Raw genomic sequence first — 22,300 nt, 5'->3', positions numbered from 1 at the left:
TAAATTGGTTTCCTGAGTTCCGTGCGCTGATCTAGCAAATTAATGGAACCCCAGGGGGGATGCAGGAACCTCCAATTAATAGCCAGTCGTTCAGAAGCACAAATAACAATCTGGACTTGGATTGGCAACTGAAATAGGGACAGTCTTTGGGACTGAGCCCCTAACCTGTGGGATCTGACACTAGTAGATAGTGTCAGACATGAATTAAATTTGTGGGAAACTCCATCAGTGTCCACTGAGAATTTAAGAATGGCTTGGTGGTGTTGAAATAAGCCCATCGTACTCATTAGAGTGGAACCTTTGTTACAGCTGATGAACATACAGTGTCACATCATAATCACCCCAAATCCAAAGTCTGCATTACGGTTCACTCCCGGTGTTGCACATCTATCTATCCATCATTATAAAAGTCCTCTGTGCTCCACCGGTTCATCCCTCCCTCCCTCCAACCCCTGATCTTTTCACTGTATCCACAGTTTTGCCTTTTCCAAAACGTCATATAGTCAGAATAAAAAACTTTTTAGGTGGGCTTCTTTCACTTCGTAATAGACATTTAGGGTTCTTCCACATCTTTTGATGGCTTGATGGTTCATTTCTTTTTAGCACTAAATAATATTCCACCACACTTTATTTGCCCATTCATCTCCTGAAGGACCTCTTGGTTGCTTCCACGTTTTGGCAATTATGAATAAAGCTGCTATAAACAGCCGTCTGCAGGTTTTTGTGTGGACATAAGTTTTCACCTTCTGCGGGCAAATACCAAGGAGTGCAACATCTGGACTGGATAGTAAAAATATGGCTTAGTTTTGTAAGAAAATGCCAAACTGTCTTCCAAAGTGGCTGTACCATCTTTCATTCTCACCAGCAACAAACAAGAGTTCCTGTTGCTCCACATCCTCTTCAGCATTTGGTGTTGTCAGTGTTCCAGATTTTGGCCATTGTTACAGGTGTGTAGGGGTATCTCATTGCTTTGTTAAAAAAAAAATTTTTTTTTTAACCCTGTGCATATCCAAAACAAAGACATCTGTAAAATTGTTAATGGTTTATCTTTAAATGTGGCCTTTAAAATCCTCTGAAGATGGATGTAAGCCTATAGCGAAGATACTTATTCTTAAACTAGAATATTCCTTTCTTCTATATTGAAACACTATTTTTAAGAGCACCCAAAAAAGCATAAAAACATTTTTTAGCTCTAGTGTGAAAACTGTATCGGTTGACAGCAAGTCTTAGGCAAAAGTACTCAAGTCCCCAAAATTAACTAGGATAAATTTTTAAAGTAACTAGGGCTCAGGATACATACTAAATTTTTTTTATTCTGCCCTTCAATGACACTTTTAGTTAGAATTACAATTATATGCATTTCTTTTTCTTTCCCTTGTCATTCCACTTTTAATTCTGCATGCCAGGACAGAAGATGAAGCCACAGCCACAACTGGGCAGACAGTGATGTGTAGACACACTGGACCTTCCTCACTCACTACTTGCTGTAAAACCAGACAAACAATGGGTGAAGCAACAAAATAAACCATGAATCAAATCTACGTCATAGACACCAAGGAGAGCCGCAAAGTATCTCTATGGACACATGGAACAAAAGTCTACAGAGCGGTCATTATAAACTCAAACGTATTCACGTTTTTACCAATCAGCTTAGAAAGGTGAAAGACAATAGGAGATCTCTTCCGAAAAGAAAAAATTAGGGATTACAGAGAGGAAAAACTATCTTATTATCAAGCTTTTGTCTTCCAAGTCTCTAAGATACTCTAAGGCCTGGGTCTCCAATCTCCGTGCCGGAGTCGTCTCTATTACAGGGCTTGACAAGCAAGAAAAAATACAAACTAGGTTATCTCTATGAGGCATCTCAACTCATAAAGAATTAACGCTACCCAGTGAAACATCTTATGGAACAAAGGGTGGGACACTAGACAGCTGCCTAGGAGCAAAGCTAATGAGGAACAGACCCACAAATTTCAGGTCTCATTCCCAAATTAAATTAGTAAATAAATGAGCATACCATCTGAGAAATGACAAATCCAGCTCATCACAAAAATACATTTTATCTCAAAATGAGTCGGAAGGTTTGGTTAATTCTTTTCGTCTTAGTCTATACTCACTGGTATTAAATGGTACAGTTAATTCTTAGTCTTAGCCTCTATCTATTTAAATTCATTATTTTGAAATCAATTTTATTTCTACCCTAAGAAAAGAATGTGTGTAAACCATGGGTAGGTACATCATATATCACAGTGGGATTATGATGGTTAAGTCTGAAGCATAAAGTACTCTTAAAAAGAATACATTAAGTAAACTGCTAGTTACAGGTTTTCCTCTTATGTTCTTTGTAGAACTGAGCTACAGATTTGCTTATGGATCAATGTGCCCAACTGAATATTTCCCTCTATTTTACTGTTCTCTAGATTTTTTTTTTTTTTAATTTTTGTCTGCAACGGGTCTTAGTTGTGGCACGCGGTATCTTTCATCGCGGCGTGTGGGCTTAGTTGTCCGGCGTGGCATGTGGGATCTTAGTTCCTCAACCAAGGATCAAACCCACGTCCCCTGCATTGGAAAGCAGATTCTTAACCACTGCACCACCAGGGAAGTCCCTAGAATTAGCTTTTAAAAGATGGTATTAAACATCATTTAGCTATAGCATTGTGTGTATATTGTTATAAATAATAATTCCCCTCTTTAAGGAACCAAATCATTTACTCCAGTACAGAAAGACAGGTAAGTAGATATGTGTACACATAGATGTGTCAAGATAGATACTTCTTTAGAATGAAAAAAAAAAAATTACAACACTACAACATGCCTAAAAATCTCTTGCATTAACCCAGCCTACTCTTGAGCGTAAAAGAATTTATCAGAAGTAAATTACCATGAGCAATCCTTGACTCCTTATAGAGTAAAATATGGGGACCAACAGAAGCCAGGTGATAGATAAACTGGTATGTTTCATAAACATTTAATCCAAGCTCTCATCTTCTCTTGCCTGGATCACTGAAGTAGTCTTCTTCCAAATTCATCACCAACTCATCACCCCCAAAAGTCACTTTTCTAAAAAGTGATCATGACACATGTCAATTTAAAATTCTGCAATGGCTTCTCACTGAAGCCTACAGAATGACTGCAGCTACTTCAGCACTCAGGACCTGGCACCCACCTCAGTGCTCTCTGCTCTCCCATCTTTCTTTCCCTTGGCTCTGTCCAGAAGGCCCTTCCTCTCTTCTTTCCTCCTTAGCCCTCACTGGGAAACACCTCTCAGGTAAAGCCTACTCACTGCCAGGGCCCAAACTGAAAGGCATTTCTGGGACTGGACTTCCTGCACCAGCACCTCCGTCAGCCCTCCCCAACTCCGTGCTCTTTGGGGCAATCTGCACACTACACTGCAGGACTGGGTATTTAGGGGAGGGGCAGTGGACGCTGTTTTTCCTACAGAACTACTGTCTTTCTGGAAGTCAGGGGCTAGTACTTAGCTCAATAGCTTAAGCAAAAAAGATTGACAGTCAATAGATGTCTCGATAGAGATGTGAGAGGACGAACTACAAAACTGCAACTAGGAGTTACTTTCCAGGAAATAACACATGATCCAAATCCCAGCTCCTGTTTACTGTCTGGGTGATTCAGGACATGCACCTTTACCTCTCCACTGTAAAACAGGGACAAAGATGCTCACTGGTCACAGTGAGAGGACCAATGAAGGTTAAGTTTGGGAAGGGCCCCCGCACAGCACCAGGACTCAGCCCTTGTGAGCACTGCCTTCCCCTCCCCACGTTGCTGCATTCTATCATTGGAAGCTGAGAGTCAACGATGGTGAACAAGGATGCAGAACAAGCCAGGTGGAACAGGGAAGGGTTACAAGGTAGAGAGCGGCACATGAAAGCAGGATGTGGGAAGACGGAGAGCATGAACAGTCGCTTTAATGCAGAGGCCTCTTTTTAGCTTTTTTTTTTGGGCTGCGCCTTAGGGCATGCGGTATCTTACTTCCCTCACGACCCTGCCCCCTGCATTGTGAGCACCGTGTCTTAACCACTGGACAGCCAGGGAAGTCCCAGAGCCTCTTTTGACAGCAAATTAAGGACCCCTGCCAGAACTGTGAGACTTAACTTTGGCAAAGAAATGAAAATCGGTAGGTCTAAGTTCTGGTCCCTACGCTGCTGCCCCAAGCCCTTCCATCCCTCCTCTCTAAATGAGGGAGTTGAGGACTCACTTCCAAGGTCTCTTCAGTCAGTGTCTTCCACTACATCACCCTGCAATCTCTCTACTTATATAAAAGCCATAGGCTTTCAGCCGGCTACCAGGGACAAAGCATCAAGATGAAGTCAGAATATTGGAAACTGGGGCTGACTCTCAGATTCCAAGACCTAAAAAATTAAGTCATCAGTTCAAGGGCTTAACGGAAGACACCACCCAGAGAATATGTAAATTACACACTGGTCTGTACAAAGGAGTTTGCATTTTAAAAGCCCTCTAGGGATCTCACTGACACCTCCCCTCCCCTGCACTTTGCCCAAAAATACAGAGCAAAAGGAAAGTCTTTTAAGGAAGAGGACTTCAGTAAACAGCAAGACAGAATGAGCCTAGCCGATAAACTTAAACAGAATGAACCTAGCCGATAACTTAACCTAAAGATAAACTTAACAGATAAACCTACTACATTCTTTTCTGTAGCTTGAATAGGAATTAAGAGTAGGGGAAGGTCCTCCATGTACAGTTTGTCTACACAATGGATATTTTCCAAGCATTGCTAGGAAATGGGTGTAAATTGTAGGAACATTGCAGGGAAATGTAAGGTTTGGGGGAGGTGCATCTTGCAGGATCCTGCAAACAATAGTCACTAACTCCCTTCCTCTCCCTTCCCAGTGAGACCAAGTAGCTTCAAAGGCCTGATTCTGCATTTAAGGAGTCCTCGAATTCTGGAGGAAAAATTTATGAACCATCACAAGTTACCAAATGGATACCTGGGGCTGAAAACATGATCTACCTCATCTGATAACCTCAGCAATTCCTACTCTTAAAAAAAAAAAACTACTCTCCCCCACCCCAAAAAAGAAAAAGGAATGCTTTGTCTGCAATCAGGGAGTAAAGAAAAAAGAGTAGAATCCCATAGGATTCTCACTTGTTCTGCAATTCTCAACAGAAGTCTAAGCATGTCATCGTGAAAGGTGACAGGCTTTGAAAACCCAGGCAGACCACACGCTGCCGAGTTAGAGAACAGAATAGAGTGTTTTGCAAGAAGGCCTCGGTTTAATTGCTCAGGGTTTACAAACATTTCGCAATTTGCCATTACATTTTCAGTGGAAGTGCCAGGATTTAAGTACGCATGATACAACTGTCCAAGTGGTAGCTTTGGCATAAGCAGAATTTATTAACGTCTTCATAAATGCGCCCCATTATAGCCAGGGCATGAGTCTTTACAGAACTGTATTTTGGAGTGGCTCCTGCATTTAAAAGTACATACTTTTTTCCTTTCTCACTCAATAAAAGCATATTCTCAGCACCCAGTAAGGCCCAAGCCCTGCAGGTAGAAGAATGACTGAAATACAGACCATGGCCTCCAGGCCCTCACATCCATAGTGGTTTTGTAAACTCATTTTCTCTTAACTCTCTATTTACATATTCACTTGTCAGCATTTTATTCATTCCAACACACTCAAACATTTTCGTGCCATAAATTATACTATTACTTCTCTAAATAAGCGCTTTGTTAGCAATTATATAAAAGCAACTGATTGGTGCTGAACTGGGCAGGACTGAATTAATTTAAATGTAAAATGTGTCCCAATGAACTCAAACAACCATCTTGTATTTACCGAGATCAATGACTCTGGGGCAACACTCTCCCCCTTCCCTGGGTTTGAACCAACAAAATCCAAGGGGGTAGGGATGCCAAGGGCTTCTCGCTGTCCGGCACCTTCGGGAAAGAGGAGCTGTGCTCATTCATTTTTAAAAAAGTTTTAACCTAATAAGCTTTGAAGTTTACATTTTTACACTAAGAAGAATCTAAAAAATAAAGTAGCAACTGTGCCTGAAATCTGCTAAGTATGATGTCTGGATGTATAATTCCCCTACTACCTCTACTCTCCTAATCTTCCAAACAGCATTTGCCTAAAATGACTGGATGCCATTACATTTCTACCAAGTTGATCTGGGATAGTTAACTATGGAGCACCATGGCATCAGGCTCCTGACTGGTGGAGGTCAGAGAACTGGGGTGCAGTCTGACGTTTCCACCAACAATGAATATGTGCCAGAGATCAAGTCACTTCAACCTGTCTAGGCTGATAGATGATTGCAAAATGCCATATTTTAAATACAAAATGAAGGAAATGGTGTCTTTTTATCTCCGTAAGAACAGAGAAAGTCAGCTGTCAGTTTCGCGTCTTGATACATTCTTCCGAAGATATAGTTTCTTATAAACACTTGGATGGCAGCTTTCTAAAAGCAGAATAAAGATCCTTTTCCCCTGGTGACTTCTTACAGGCACGTACAAAGGACAGCAGGTAATCTACGTCTTCTTTGCCTGCTTTTTCACTAAGGAACAATCTTGATGCCCAAGACTTAAAGCAAAATAAGACCTTATAAAAGATGGGAAAACACGGGTGAACACTACCTGTTTGGGACAATCTTTACCGTCTTTCAGCCTCACACGGAACTATCAGCTCTGTAAGAAGCACATATTTTCTTTTCTCCTGCATCTGCCTTTTGAATAACAGGTTTGGGCTTCTTGAGCCCCACCCCATCTTCTAACTCAGCCAAAGAACACTCTGCTACAACTGACCCAGCAGCGCTGGAATCTGCCAGGGAAGGGAAAGCAAATCTTCAGAAAGTGGTCCATGCCACCCCGGCCCCCAAACGACCCTGAGCCCACACGTCAGTTCAGGTGAGCATCTCTAACCCTTCCCTCCCCAGCCCACACCCTAGTAAGGGATGCAATGTGATGTCATCAAACCAATTTTCTCAGTGCCTGAAAATTTAGAGTGAGACCTAAGCAAGAAATAACAAGATAAGCTTCCTGCTTGATAAACTTAAAAAACAATCTATCACCACAACTTTTATATATACGTTCATTGGGTTTTCTGGAATTTCACTGAAGGCCCATATTCATCAGTAATGTTCAGAAAATGCAAAAAGCGTTAACTTAAATTTTTTTTAATATATATTTTTTAAACATTGGAGAGTCATTCTGAGATGGCCCACACTCTGTCTATGGAGTGGGTATCTCCCTGAATAAATCTGCTTTCAAAAAATACATTAATTAAAATAAAATATCGGAGAGTGAGACGAGCAGATAGAAATCTTTGACCAACCTTCCCTGGCTCTCTGTACAGGAATAATCATAAATACCAAAGGACACCTGAAAATGGAATAACTGGGACTTTAGGATGTCTGGAAAGTTGAGACACAAGATCATTTGCAAGAAAAAAAAACAGAAAGACAGCTATTCTTTATTAAACACCTACCATATATCAGTATAGAGCACTAGCTATATATCAGCTTAGCTAAATCTCAGAAAACCTAAGAAGCAAATCTTTGCTTCACTTTTCAGGTAATGAAATAGAAGGTCAGTGGAGTTGGGTACCTTGGCCAAGATCAGGCAGTCAGTCAATGGGAGGGCTGGGATTTGAATCCAGGCTAACTCACTCCAAAGTCCAAAAGCTTAATTACTGTGCTAAAAATGGTTTCATCATTACCAAAGAGGAGTTTTCTATAAACTACACCTCCTCCTATTTAAAAAAAAAACAAAAAAACAAACAACTCCAAGTAAATCTAGAGCCTCTTCCAATGATCTACACAACTCCCAATTCCGAATCTTTCCATTGAAATGGACTTTTTAATGTGTGGAGTAAGATGTCTGACTGTAAGAACCCCACCCATCTGATTGCAGTCTACCTGCCTACCTAGAGCTCCACCATAGCAAATCCACTAATTCCTCAAGGCGCTGAACCCTGAACAAGTAAAAGCTTCATCCGCCATGCCTAAGAACTATTTTTCAGAAATTATGCCAAATCCACGGGCGGGTTTAGTTACTGGACATTTCAAAATGCATGACAATACGGATTTAGAAAAATAAGTCTTACTGTTTTTAGTCCCAAACACATAACAAGTATCCTGTAATTCTACATGTTGAAAAACTGCAAACAAAGTAAACTTTCTGTGGTTCTGAGTAAGGAGATAATTGTTTTCCTCTCCTGGTCAGACAACACATGGTGAAGAGATAAACATCAGTAACATCAGCCTCTTCCCAAATCCGACTGTGAGAGCACATCAGCCGAACAGTATTTATTTACATCTATTCTTTGAAGGACTCTGTCTTTTCCACACCAACTTCTCAGCAGGTGTCCCAGATTAAACTGTGGAATATCATACCCGTTTGTTTAAAAAATATATCTTTGATGTGATCTGTGGCTGGTTATCTTTTTAATTAGGGTTTGAAATCCTAAACCGTGTGTATTTAACCCCCTAAGAGCTACAGCCGGAGAAGGACGACCCCGAGGGGTGGGCTTGTCGAGTCTGCGAGCGCGAAGGGAGCGCCGCGGCGCCGGGGTGCTGCCTGCTCCCGGGTCCCGCGACCCGCCCTCCCCGCGCCTCCGCTTCTCCAGGTAACTCACCAGGATGCCCATCACGTCGGTCCAGAGCCGGGAGAACGCCTCGGACAGACCAGCGCCCGCCTCAGGCTCCGGCGCGGGCTCGGCTTCGGGCTCGGGCGCCGCGCCGGCGGCTCCCGCGTCCTCCTCCATGGCCGGGTCCCCGGGGCGCCCTGGCCCCGCAGCCGTGCGCGCCCGGTCCCCGGCGCCGGTCCCCGCCCGCCGCGTCACCACCGAGTCGCGCCTCCGCGCCGCATCCCAAGCGGCCCCGGCCTCCGACCCGGCGGGGGCCCCCGGCAGGCGCCCGCACCTCGGCTCTCGGTGGCGACGGGCCGCGCGGCTGACAGGTCCAGAAACTTTCCCAGCCCGGCTCGGCTCGGCTCGGCTCAGCTCGGCAACCCGGTAGCAGGAGGCAAAGTTCGCACCACCGAGTTTTCCGGCGGGGAATTCTGGCAGCCCAGAAGCAATGCAACCCGCTGCAAAGGCGTCTCTTCCTGTGACGGGGACCGACTAACTAGGCACGAGACTTATTTCTTCCAGCAAGTCTGGGCAGGGCCCCGCGGGGTGACCGCGGCGCCTCTGGGACTTGACGGGTACTTCCCGGGCCCCCTCTCTTCAAAATGAGCTCTTCCAGCTCCACATGACTCTCTCCCCTTGATGCTAAAGAAAGCGTTTAGCAACAAAAGGTGCTCTGATGTCAGGCTCTTTGCATGGAAATGAGCCGCAGACAGGAGAACAAATCGCCTGTTGAAAGAGCGGCCGCGCTGCTGTCTCCCGCCTGCACAAGTTTCCAATCACGCTATTCACTGGCACAGTTTGGGTCACAGAAACTCGAGAAAGTTAATCTTTAAGCTGCTCCTGCCGAAGGAGTTCCCAAGTAGTGTAGTTACCCCGCACACCTCGCCCCTCCTGAGGTCAAGCGACCTCAGGAATTACAGCTCTGACTCTGGCAGCCAAGACTTGGAAAAACAAGTGTGAAAGCTTGGGCACGAGCCATTGTTTGTATCGTGTGTATTACAAGGGGGGACATTTTGGTTCCTGGGCGGCCACAATGCCATGCATTGCTTGGGGTGGCAGCTATTTAGGGGGCACGCGCTTTGGGTTTTAATGGTCCCTTTACAGTAAGGGCATAGGGAAGGGCCTTTTTCAAAAGGAAATGTTATGGTTGTAGCCATTAAGCCTACACACCTGGGGCCCCGTGTGTGTTTTTCTAAGGACAAGATCCATGACGGATTATTTTATGAGGGAAATAGCCCTGTAGATGCATTTCTCCTTTTGTGATTGTTTCTTTAAAAGCCACTCAAGAATTCTCGCTGGGAGATGACAGTCCACGTCACATCGGATCTGGTGATTGATCGCTTTGTGAAACAGTCCAGAAACTACAATGACTCGCCCCTATGTTAAAGGACTGAGTGGTACAAAAACCCAGGTGAGGTGCCCCAGGGAGAGAGCCCTTGCTCGTTTTGGAGGGCTCTGGCTGTCTTTGTTTTTTCCTTCTGAACCCACATGAAAGGAGGGGTACAAGATCACGTCCCTTGAAATTCCCCTCCTAAAGCATTAATTACGGGATCCAAAGGATGAATAGCCCTTAGAAGAAAGTTCAAAATTGAAAAAAACTGAAAAAAAAAACTTTTTCAAAGGTAATTAAATTTATACTCATAATCCCCGATGACAAAGAAACAAAATGCAAAAGTTTCCCCTTGATAGGAAGGAGGCATTGTGTTGAAGTGGAGTGCTGGGTGCAGAGTCAGTATGACCAGGCCTGCTGCTTTTCCCTGGGCTGAGGCTGGAGTTAGATCAGGTGCGTGTTCTAAGATGCTGGGAATCCAAATAGATTCATTAAAGCATTGGTGGGCTTTATTATCATTACTATTATTATTACATCTATAAAGACATGAAAATAAGTAAACGATAGGAAAAGGTAAAATAACCATTGAGTTGATTTTATGTATACTTAAGAATTTCAATGTATTAGCCATGTGGTACCTTACTCAATTCAAGAAAATACAAAGGAGGGACTTCCTAAGTGGTCCAGTGGGTAAGACTCTGCGCTCCTAATGCAGGGGGCCAGGGTTCGATCCCTGGTGGGGGAACTAGATCCCACATGCGTGCTGCAACTAAGAAGTCTGCATGCTGCCACAACTAAGACCCAGTGCAACCTAAATAAATAAATATTTAAAAAAAAAAAGGAAGAAGAAAATACAAAGGACAGTGCTGCTTCTACAGGGGGCGGCTAGTTTTCTGCATCAACACCTCCTGGCAAGTGACTGAGCATGAAGCCAAAAGAGCAGGATGGTGGGGGCAGGACTCTCCAGCACCAGTCGTGAGTCTTTCTTCTAGACTCATCAGATCACCTGAGGGCAAAGCATTTAACTCTTCTGTGCTGCAGTTTTCGCATCCTAGAGGAGGCAAGGCCGCATGAATTGCCATGTACCTCCTCAGAGGAGATGTTATATTTCAGGGTCATCTAAAGATAGGTACCATTTGGCAACAATACAAACACACATATCAATATAACTAAATCTTAGCCAGCATTCTGGTACTTAGAGAATCAAGCTACCCTAGATATTTAAGCTCCTTGTCCTGGCATTCCCGAATAAATGGATAAGAAAATAAGTAATACCTTTGAGGGGGAAGGTTGCTACCTACAATTTTGCTGTCTGTACATAAATATGAAATTTTGGGCATTTTTCTACTTGTACGTAATAATTTTTTTGACCACCTGAAAAATGAAGCTGAACCTTTTCGCTTATCAAGCTTCATGATGCTTCTACTCAAAATGAGTCTGATTACTTCTCCCAAATTGAGTCTTTTCTCCTTTGGTTAATGTCAATCTTCCAAAAATTCCTTCAGGGGCTTTTTAACAAAATATAAAGAATAATTAGCAACATCACAATCATCATCAAACTATTTCAGAGTCCCATAGGGTACTGTTTACAAAGAGCTTTTTATAATAGAATTATATCCCACGAGGGTGGCACAGAGCCTTGAAGGTGATCTTGAGATCACTCCAAGTGAACACAACTACATTGAGCAGAATCAAAGTCAGATGACTTGATTACTTTTAAAAGTTCTTTCATCTATGCTGTAATTTATTTGATTCCCACAAAGCTCTGTAAGGTGGGCAAGTGCCATTAAAGACATGTACAGGGAAAGTATGCACATAGGAATCCTGCTCTCTCTCCTTTCCTCTTTCCATCAGGGCTCTCCCTCATCCAGCTCTGTGGAATTGTTATGATGTCGGTAAGTGAACTCCAAGGACAGAAAGGGATCTAGAAGAGAATTTTCTAGACACCTAGTAGAGACCCAAAAGTTGACTGAAATCAATTCTGTGGGTTCTGATAAACATTTATTGCAGTGAACTATCAGAATGCAGTCAATGAAAGTAAATATTGGAAATGCACCTGTCTCAGTAAGTGTTCCTTCTTGGAAAATTAGTCATACAGCTGCACATAGATGCGTGCAACACGGAAGTACATACATACACACATACGCATATAAATGCAAATACTGGATTGCTTTGTAAAAAATTGTTCCTTACTATGTGGCAGGATTACAAGTTTAAAAGCCACTAGTCTAGAAGCTGCAGGGTGTTGCCTGCAGTCTACTTAGGACATCATTTTGACATAAGTAAAAAAATCTATTACCTGGCAGTAAAGGTAGAGTTTGGCAGTAACACAAATATAATGGGTTCAGGACAGAGCCCAGTTTGAATTTTCACTCAGGTTTCTATAAGACATTGGGCAAGTTATTTATCTCATCTGTAAAGTGGGATAGTTCATCTACTTAATACAGTTGCTATGGGCTTCCCTGGTGGCGCAGTGGTTGGGAGTCCGCCTGCCAATGCAGGGCACACGGGTTCGTGCCCTGGTCCGGGAGGATCCCACATGCCGCGGAGCGGCTGGGCCCGTGAGCCATGGCCGCTGAGCCTGCGCGTCCAGAGCCTGTGCTGCGCAACGGGAGAGGCCACAGCAGTGAGAGTCCCGCGTACCGCAAAAATATAAAAAAATTAAAAATTTTAAAAATTAAAAAATAAATAAAAAATACAGTTGCTATGAGGTTGTGTGTGAAAATGCAGGCAGTAATTCTCTATGAATTAGAAATTTTTCCCCCCTTTCCCTCCCCCTATTCACTCATACCACGAGGTGATATCTATAAAATTTCCCTATTCATACCTGTCTCTTGGGTCACATAAAGGAGTAATTCCTAGCCCTGGAATGTGGCCGCTGAGTGGAAGGGCTGGGAGGTTATCTCTGGCAAGGTGGAGTCATAAGGGCTATTCAGTTTGGAAGTAAAAGTAGTAATAACAGTAATACCGATGTTATTTATTGAAAATCAACTCTATGTCAGGCACTGTGTTTCATGTTTTATATTTTATTTAAACTTTAAATAGAATTTATGACTTCTCACTATGATCCAACCCTCCCACCCGCTCACTTCCCATTTCAGTACACTGTTACATCCATCCATTGGTTCAAGCTACCAACCTCAGAGACGTGCTTGAATCCTTCCCACACCTCACCATCACTCCCATCTAACCATGGACAAGCCCCATGGATCCTACTTCCTAAATATGTGTCAAGTTCATCCACTTCTCTCTGTCTCCACTACCACACACCACCTTAGTCCATACCAGCTCCATCTTTTACAATATTTTTTTTTTTTTTTTTTTTTTTTTTTTTTTTTTTGCGGTACACGGGCCTCTCACTGTTGTGGCCTCTCCCGTTGCGGAGCACAGGCTCCGGACGCGCAGGCTCAGCGGCCATGGCTCACGGGCCCAGTCGCTCCGCGGCATGTGGGATCCTCCCGGACCGGGGCACGAACCCGTGTGCCCTGCATTGACAGGCGGACTCTCAACCACTGCGCCACCAGGGAAGCCCCATCTTTTACAATATTTTATCTAGATCAGTGCTTCTCAAAGTGTGGACTCAAGAACAGAAGCATTAGCATTACCTAATTTGTTGGAAATGCAAATTTCCGGCCCCAGCCTCCAAGCCTGCAGAGTCAGACACTCTGAGGATGGGACCAGTGACCTGTATTTTAACAAGCTCCCCAGGCAATTGTGAAATCTGCTCAAATTTGAGAGCCACTTGAAACTATGGGAATGTCAGAATAAGGAAAAGGAACGCATTGCCAAGGGAAGGTGAAGTTGTAAAATACAATATGTTGAAAAACTAAACCAGCGGATTGCTTTTTAAAATTAACTGGTAAAAGAAACCATCGTGAGATATGTGAATGGAGATCCCCAAATCAGATGTTCAGAGACATTTGGCTTTCAAGGGCAGACGATAAAATATTAAATGTATTTATTGTAATAAAGTGTATTATCCATAAGAATAGTACATATTTTAGGAACACAGCTTCATTCTAACACTTGTTATGTTTTAAAGACAACACATTTTCTACAGAAAAAAATGTGAGATTAAGCAGAAATTAATAGAGAATAGACTTGAGGACACAGTAGGGGAAGGGTAAACTGGGACGAAGGAAGAGAGTAGCATGGACATATATACACTACCAAATGTAAAATAGCTAGCTAGTGGGAAGCAACCGCATAGCACAGGGAGATCAGCTCGGTGCTTTGTGACCACCTAGAGCGTTGGGATAGGGAGGGTGGGAGGGAGGGAGACGCAAGAGGGAGGGAATAGGGGGATATATGGATACATAGAGCTGATTCACTTTGTTGTACAGCAGAAACTAACACAACATTGTAAAGCAATTATACTCCAATAATGATGTGAAAAAAAAAGCAGAGACTAAATCCAAAAGATTATAAATAGTCCAATTTTTTTTTTTTTTACCATACTGCATTCTGAAATTGAGCAATGAAAACAGATAAACTCATTTAATTTTTGCCTACGGTCAGCAATCCTCTCTGGCACTCTAACGCGGGGCATTCCATAACGCCTGGGGTGGGGGGGGGGGAAGTAACTTCAAGGAAAGACTGAAACACCAAAACATTTTCCCCCTTGACAATCCCAAACACATTTTTTCCACAACTGCCTTAAAAGTGAGCCAAACCCCTGCTAAAGCATTACCTGTTTAAAAGCCTTTTCATCATGGAGTATTTGGTAAGAGAGACTGAGAAAAGAGCTAAGAGCAAACTAAAGAAAAATTAAAACCAAGTGAAGACAGCCCAAACAGGCTAGGGAGAGAAGGTAAATAAACAAAATGATGATTCAGGGCTATAAATACTTTTCTCTGAAATCTCTTCTTCCACTCTGATAAGCAAGGTTACTAGCCTAGCCAGTTAGGTTTTCCTCTGTGCTGATGCTATGTAAACACCATGGTTCTGCCTGGGAATCATTCCATCAGGCATAAAACGACGTGACTGATATTTCATCTTGCATAGTTGGGTCAGACTAGGTAATTTCTAAAGCCATTTGTAATTCTGAAATACAAGGATTCTGAACTATTCAGTAATACACATTATAGACAAGAAGCAAAAGACTCTGAGTGGGGTACCAACATTGAATTCACAATGTTTAAGGCAAAGGACCCAAAGACTTCAGCCCACCATGAAATAACTTCTGAATTAACATAGGAGCAGTGTCTCCTGTGGAGAGCTGTGAGATTCTCTGAGAGCCACCTGACACTGAAAAGGAGAAAAAAAGGAAGCATGGAGAGGGAATGGTCTTTAGAATCATACTCCCCGCTATTTATCTTTTTAGCGTAGGAGAGTGTAAGAAAAAAAAAAAAGGGATGTGTTAATAAGAGACGAAAGATTATGTTAAATATTTCCAAATTATGCAAGGACAGTCTAAAAAGCACAGCTGGGAAGTATCATCCACCAACCAAACTGCTTCATCCATCTTGTCTATTTTATAAACTTTACCCAACGAGAATGCCTACTTGGCTGTCTCTATTGCTTACACATACTTGTGAAAAATATTTTTTTTCCTATTAAATGTAAAAGCTCCAGTTAACACTATTGCGCTGCTTCTTTTTTTAAAAATTTTATTAATTAATTAATTTATTTATTTTTGCTGTGTTGGGTCTTCGTTTCTGTGCGAGGGCTTTCTCTAGTTGCGGCAAGCGGGGGCCACTCTTCATCGCAGTGCGCAGGCCTCTTCCTGTCGCGGCCTCTTTTGTTGCGGAGCACAGGCTCCAGACACCCAGGCTCAGTAGGTGTGGCTCATGGGCCCAGTTGCTCCGCGGCATGCGGGATCTTCCCAGACCAGGGCTCGAACCCGTGTCCCCTGAATTGGCAGGCAGATTCTCAACCACTGCACTACCAGGGAAGCCCCTGCTCTACTTCTTTGAAGTGCAATGTTATAGACATAGAACAAAAGATTCTCACTCACAAAATGAATCCCAGAAACCACAGAAAACTATTACAAATCTTACCCAGAACTGAAGTATTATCCAGAATACTTTGGTTGAACAACGAGAAAAAATAATTTATAATTAATGACATTTTTATATGACTATTAAAAAAGGAGGGAGGCATTGAGCTGAGTATAACATTCTGGAAAAAATATGTGTTGACTTATTAAAGCAAAGGAAAGTGTGATATCCTTTTCACTACTCATTTTTTTAAAGAGTCACATATTTACTATATAAATTACTTGAGGAAGAACCACGAGTCTTAGATGCACTGCCCAGCCTGATGGTAACTCTGTACACAGCCTTGCTTTACTCTGTTCTGTGTCTTTCATGGGGGAGCCAATATTTTGGGTCACAAGCAGCAAGATTTTTATACTCCTAAAATGTACCTGATGGCTATTGAAAAGAGACACTCCCATTCTTGTTTCTAAAGGAATAAAGAAAGGAAGGAAGGAAGGAAGGGAGGGAGAAAGGCAGAGAGAGAGAGAGAAAGAGAAATCTCCTAACTTTCCCTTTAGCTATAAAGTTCTATCCTTTTAGAATCTCAGAAACATATCTTCCTTCTTACGCAATCTAACTCCCTTCCTTTCCATGTATAGTAAGTTTTTCAGTCTCCCCTTAGTCATTCAAGGCCATTTTCCTCTTCTGGGTACTTTCTTTCAAACTGCATTTCCTGTGACACACAGAGGCACACGCGCATGTGCGCGCACACACACACAAAGGCTCAGTTATCTCAGTTTTTCTGAGCCGCCTTATACAATTGAAGATATAAATAAATGAACTTGGTGAAGAACTCATCAAAAGAGGTGGCACCATGAGAATGTCTCAATGAGCTTCTCACATATAGAGAGAGAAGTTTGAGTGACAGGACATTGGGGTCATGGCTACTTCTTTAAATAGTGCCTTGGTCAAGCTAAGTGAAACAATTCCCTGTTTTAGGAAGCACGTAACATGCTCTGCTCCTGTGGTGAGTGCTGGCTGGAATGGGGATTGAAATGTAAGAGAAATATTAATATGGATAAGCAGGCCCCAGATTTTCTGCACCATTTCCCTCTCAAGGAACACAAATGTTTTTAAAGGAGCAAAAAAGTAGGTTGTCTAGGCATACATTTTTCCTATGCCTTATAAATGAAACAACTAGGTGCTAGCTCCTCTTTATCTAATGAATGTTCTCAAAAATCAGATGATGTTGATTCCAATTGCAAAGAGACACAACAAAGGCCCCTTGTTCTAGAAATGAGGTCATTTGGACAGTCTATCCATTAAGAAAAAGCCTATTTTGCTTTAAGAGGTCACCTATTGGGGCAGGAAATCCATCTTTCAGCCAGTGCACTAACATCTGGCCTAAGTCTTCTGGGCTGAAATGTCAATTTCCTGGTCTAAATGGAACACACATGAAAGGAAAAAAGATAAAAAATACAATTTTTTTTTTTTTTTGGCCAAGCTTCACGGCTTGCAGGATCTTAGTTTCCTGACCAGGGATTGAACCTGGGGCCCCGGCAGTGAAAGCACCGAGCCCTAACCACTGGGCCACCAGGGAACTCCCAAAATTCTCCAAAAAAAGAATTACTCTTTAGTGATCAAAACAAATAAACAAAAACTGTAAAATACCTGTATGAAAATTTTCTTTCTGTAATAACTCCTGAAAGGTAAAATTAAGAGGCTAGAGATTAATGACAGCAAAGGAACAAATCAATCATTCACTAGTACATTCATAAATAAATATACTTTAATTTAGAATGACTAATCATGATTCATGATGATTCATCCCAAGCTGGGCCAGATTTGCTTTTGTATTCTACTATGAGGAGGGGGAGGGGAGGAAATATACTAACTAAATTAACAGGATAAAACTTAAAAAAGAGAAGTAAAGGGAGGATATTTAACCAACACAAGAAAAAAATCTTCTCAAGCTGGTTAAGAGTGCCATAAGATATTTCAAGTGTAATTCTTCTAAATAAGCCACTCAGTTTATACTACTTTTTGTACCCTTTCAGAATATTCCATAGTTTTGACTAGTCTTCTCCTACTGGTTCAAATTAGAGAGATCTGGTCCATCATTCATTCATTCATTCATCAGGCAACAAACAATTGAGCTCTAGTTATGTCTGACGTCACGTTAGGTATTCACAAAAGACAGCCCTGGTTCTCAGGAGTATTTAATCAGGAGTGTAAAATCCTTAATTTTTTGAAATTGTTAAATTGTCCGATTTAGGTTCACTTTATAATTAGTGGTGATGTGGAGTCTAGAAGAGCGCGAAAATTGAGAAAAGGCAAATTTTCAGTCATACTACTAATCTAGGCAAGAGCTACAAGGATTAACAATAGGGGCACTTAGCACACGTACATCGGTTCCTGCCTGATCGCACACTGCTTTTTCAGCTTGACTTTCTGTTATGATCAAACATGGAGTTATTTTGGAAGGCTCTTATCTACTTTTCCCCACATTCTCTGTATTTCCTATTTTCTGCTTCTCTGTTTTGTTCAGTCTGTTCATTTTCCCTGAAATACTCCTGCTTTCTCCCTCCAGCTTTGTTGAGACATAATTGACCTCTAACATTGTGTAAGTTTAAGGTGAACAACTTGTTCATTTCTTACACTTATATATACTGCACAATGGTTACCACCATACTGTTAGCTAACACCTTCATCACCATCGTATCACGTAATTACCATTTCTTTTTTGTGGTGAGAACATTTAAGATCTACTCTCTTAGCAGCTTTCAAGTATATAATACAGTACTATTGACTATAATCACTATGCTATACATTGGATCCCCAGAACTTATTTGTCTTATAACTGGAAGTTTGTACCCTTTGGTCAATACCTCCCCAGTTCCTCCACCCCCAGCCCCTGGAAACCACCATTCTAACCTCTATTTTCTACGAGTTCGGCTCTTTTAGATTCCACATATAAGTGATATCATACAGTATTTGTCTTCTTTCACTTAGCGTGATGCTTTCAGGTTCTTCCATGTTGTCACAAAGGGCAGGATTTCCTTCCTTCTCATGGCTAAATAATATTCTGTGAATCTATCATCTATCTATCTATATCGATATCAATATCGATATAGATATCTCACATCTTCTTTATCCATTCATCTATTGACAAACACTTAGGTTGTTTCCATAGCTTGCCTATTGTGCATAATGCTTCAATGATCATGGGAGTTCAGATATTTCTTTGAGAAGCTTTTTCATTCCCTTTGCATATATACCCAGAAGTAGAAATGCTGGATCATGTGGCAGTCCTGTTTTTAATTTTTTGAGGAACCTCCATACTGTTTTCCATAGTGGCTATACCAATTTACATTCCCACCTACAGTTCACAAATGTTCCTTTTTCTCAGGTATCTTTATTTTTTTGAAAGAGCCACAGGTGATTATGATGGGTAGTAAGGGATGAAATCCACAGGTGTAAGTGCGAATGTAAAACTGAGAAAGACAGAACTTGCAGAACACTACCATTCAAGAGAACAACATGGGGTAACGACACAGTGTCTGAGTGAGAGTAGTCCCAGCGGTAGAGAATCATGGTGGCATGATGTCAAGGAATTTGAGGGTAACAGGAAGACGGGAAGGATCAGCAGTGTCCAACATTATGGAAACATCGATAGGAAGAGTATCAACTGAACGTTCATTTTAGCGGTCACTAGTAACTCTGCTTAGCCAGTGCAATTTCATTGTAGAGGAAGGAGTAGAAACAAGATTGCAGGAGACTGAGGAAATGATGGGAGAAAAGTAGTGAAGAAAGATAACAGAAGGGGTCACAAGGTTTGAAGAAATATTTTTAAGCATGTGAAAGATTTGAGCGAATTTATAAGGCAAGCAGAAAAAGAATAGTAGAGGAGGAGAGATTGGAAATTTAAGAGAGGGTGGTACTAGAATAAGATTCCAGAGGAGATGATGGTGATGATAATAATAATTTACATTTTTGAGAAATTATTGTTGGCGGGATTCTCTTGTACAGAGTCCAAACAGACTACCCCTTTCCTGTTAACACAGGTTTCCTACTCAATAATACAACATAATTGATCAGATTTAAGCATTTTAAGAAAGAATTACATTCTAGTCACATTTTGCTGATGCTAGACCCAGATCTTCACTGGATTTTAAGATTTTTACAAATCCTCATTCATACATTTCAGATATTTCAGTTCAATAAGCATTTACTGAATGTCTATTCTGTACTTAGTGGAAGGTATTTAAGCATTGGGGAGTATGAAAAGTCACAGATTCTGATCTTGATGAGCTTAGTCTTGTGAGGGAGTCACATAAATACTCTCAACCCAGTGTGATAAAAGAATCCATAGGCCCTTTATGAACTGAGAGACTGGATGGTCATGGCGGTCTAGAGGCATCATGGCAGCCTTCCTATAAGAGGCTTCATCTGAGTTAAAGCAGTCTCAAAGGAAAGGTTGAAATTAGCCAGTCACATGGGAGCTAAGCTGGTTTCAGACTATGAGAACAACAGGAAAAAAGGCACAAAGACATAAAACAATATTATGTGTTGGAGGAACTTGAAGTTCTCTGTTTTAAAAAATGCTAGAGAGGGAATGAATAGCTAGTCCAAAGCTCAGAGAATGAGATGGTCAGTCACGCTGCACCTAGCCTGCTGTCAACTAAAGAGGTTTGTCTTAAGGCTCTGGGAGAGCTCATCCTTTGTATTTTAATGCTTCCTGATTTCCTTTCTGAAATGGTGACCTTCATTTTACTTCCCAAGTGCACCATGTACTGCTGAGGGTCCCTGGGCTGAACAGGCAATGCCAACGCCTGCAATAACAGAGTACACATGAAGAGCCACGGGCACATTAGGGAGGGAGTTAAATTTGGAACACTTCACTAATGTGCAGGTCATACCTGCCCAAAGGCCATGCTGATTCTTTTTCTTTCCAATATTAGTAAATGGGCCACCTCCCTTGATATTTCCTAGCAGCAGTACCAAACAGCTTCATGCAGAGAATCTCGTCCTAGATCTCCCCACCAACACTGTGATATGAAGTAATTTTCAATCTTCCTGGTTCTCGGGGTCCTTAACTCTCAAATGAGGAGGGGGGAGATATTTGAGGTCTTCTCCATTTCTAATGTTCTATAATACTGTGAGTGAGTATTTTGGTATAGGAATTGTCTTAGGGAATAAGGAAGTAAGGAGATACCAAAAGTCTGGGGAGGAGGAAAATGGCTTTCCTGGTTAGTGGAAGGTATTTATATAACAGATGGGTTAGGCCATCTGGAAGATACCCCTTATAAGAAATGGCTTATGCATGCATTCTTTTTTTTTTTTTTTTTTTTTTTTGCGGTACGCGGGCCTCTCACTGTTGTGGCCTCTCCCGTTGCGGAGCACAGGCTCCGGACGCGCAGGCTCAGCGGCCATGGCTCACGGGCCCAGCCGCTCCGCGGCATGTGGGATCTTCCCGGACCAGGGCATGAACCCGTGTGCCCTGCATCGGCAGGTGGACTCTCAACCACTGCGCCACCAGGGAAGCCCTATGCATGCATTCTTGATGAGGCCAAGTGTTCCTCAGTTCTCCATCTAGAAATCAAGCAGTATCTTCAGGAAGGTGGCAATGGAACGTGACTGACATAAACAAAATTACAAATGTAAATTGGTACAAGATTCAGAAATTTGGCAGGATGCATCAAAATCCATAAAAATGTTCATATCCTCTGATCCGGTATTTAGACTCCTGGGAATTTATCCTGGTAAATTATTGGAAAGGAATCAGAAGCTCTGTGCTCAGAGGCTTATTACTGCACTTCTTACAACATTTAAAATTTAGAAAGAAGCTTCATATTCCACAAGAGAACAATGGTCAAATAAATGATGATACTGAAGGAATAATATCTATTGATTAAAATGTCAATATAAAGAACATGTAACAGCACGAAAAAATATCCTCTGTATGAAACACTGAACTCTGAGAAATCTGGAGTGCATGTGTGCAAAGGTGAGACGAGAATCTACAAATATTATATGCCAGTGTTTGTAACTGAGTAGGAGCTCAATAAATATTTTTTGAACAAGTAAGTAAATGAAGTAAAATGAAAACTGGAGATGCATTAGGATTGTGGGATCTTGAATTAAATTATCTTTGAGAATTTTTCTATTTTTGTTACTCTGTTGTTTAATGATAAGCACAAAGTTAATGAAGGTTAAACATTTATTAAATGTTTATTGTGTACAGATCTGGTCCTACAGATAATATATTTTGCAATGCTACTTATTCATCACCTTCCGAAACATGCCTGCTACTTTTCCACCTCCAGATTCAAGCCTTCATGGAGCCAATTTCAATGCCGGCCAGACATTTGAATGAATGAATGAATACCTCAACAAATGAGTGGCAGAGATTGAAGCACAAGATACTGGTACCTTAAACCACACGG

At 41.8% G+C, this 22,300-nt stretch overlaps 1 protein-coding gene across 2 annotated transcripts in view; it reads right to left on the bottom strand.

Moving 5' to 3' along the window:
• Nucleotides 1–9,327, bottom strand: part of SASH1 (SAM and SH3 domain containing 1) — a 185,929-nt gene extending 176,602 nt beyond the window's left edge. For both annotated transcript variants that reach the window (XM_079939956.1, XM_079939957.1), the window contains exon 1: nucleotides 8,613–9,327. In XM_079939956.1, the coding sequence (XP_079796082.1) occupies nucleotides 8,613–8,741 (129 nt within the window). In that variant the 5' untranslated portion in view covers nucleotides 8,742–9,327. The remainder of the gene's footprint in view (nucleotides 1–8,612) is intronic.
• Between the last annotated feature and the right edge of the window lie 12,973 nt (nucleotides 9,328–22,300).

The sequence above is a fragment of the Stenella coeruleoalba genome (genome assembly GCF_951394435.1).
Source record: "Stenella coeruleoalba genome assembly, chromosome: 12".
Classification (NCBI taxonomy): Eukaryota; Metazoa; Chordata; class Mammalia; order Artiodactyla; family Delphinidae; genus Stenella; species Stenella coeruleoalba.
Note: the sequence above shows the minus strand (reverse complement) of the source record. Positions and strands in the feature narration are given on the sequence as shown.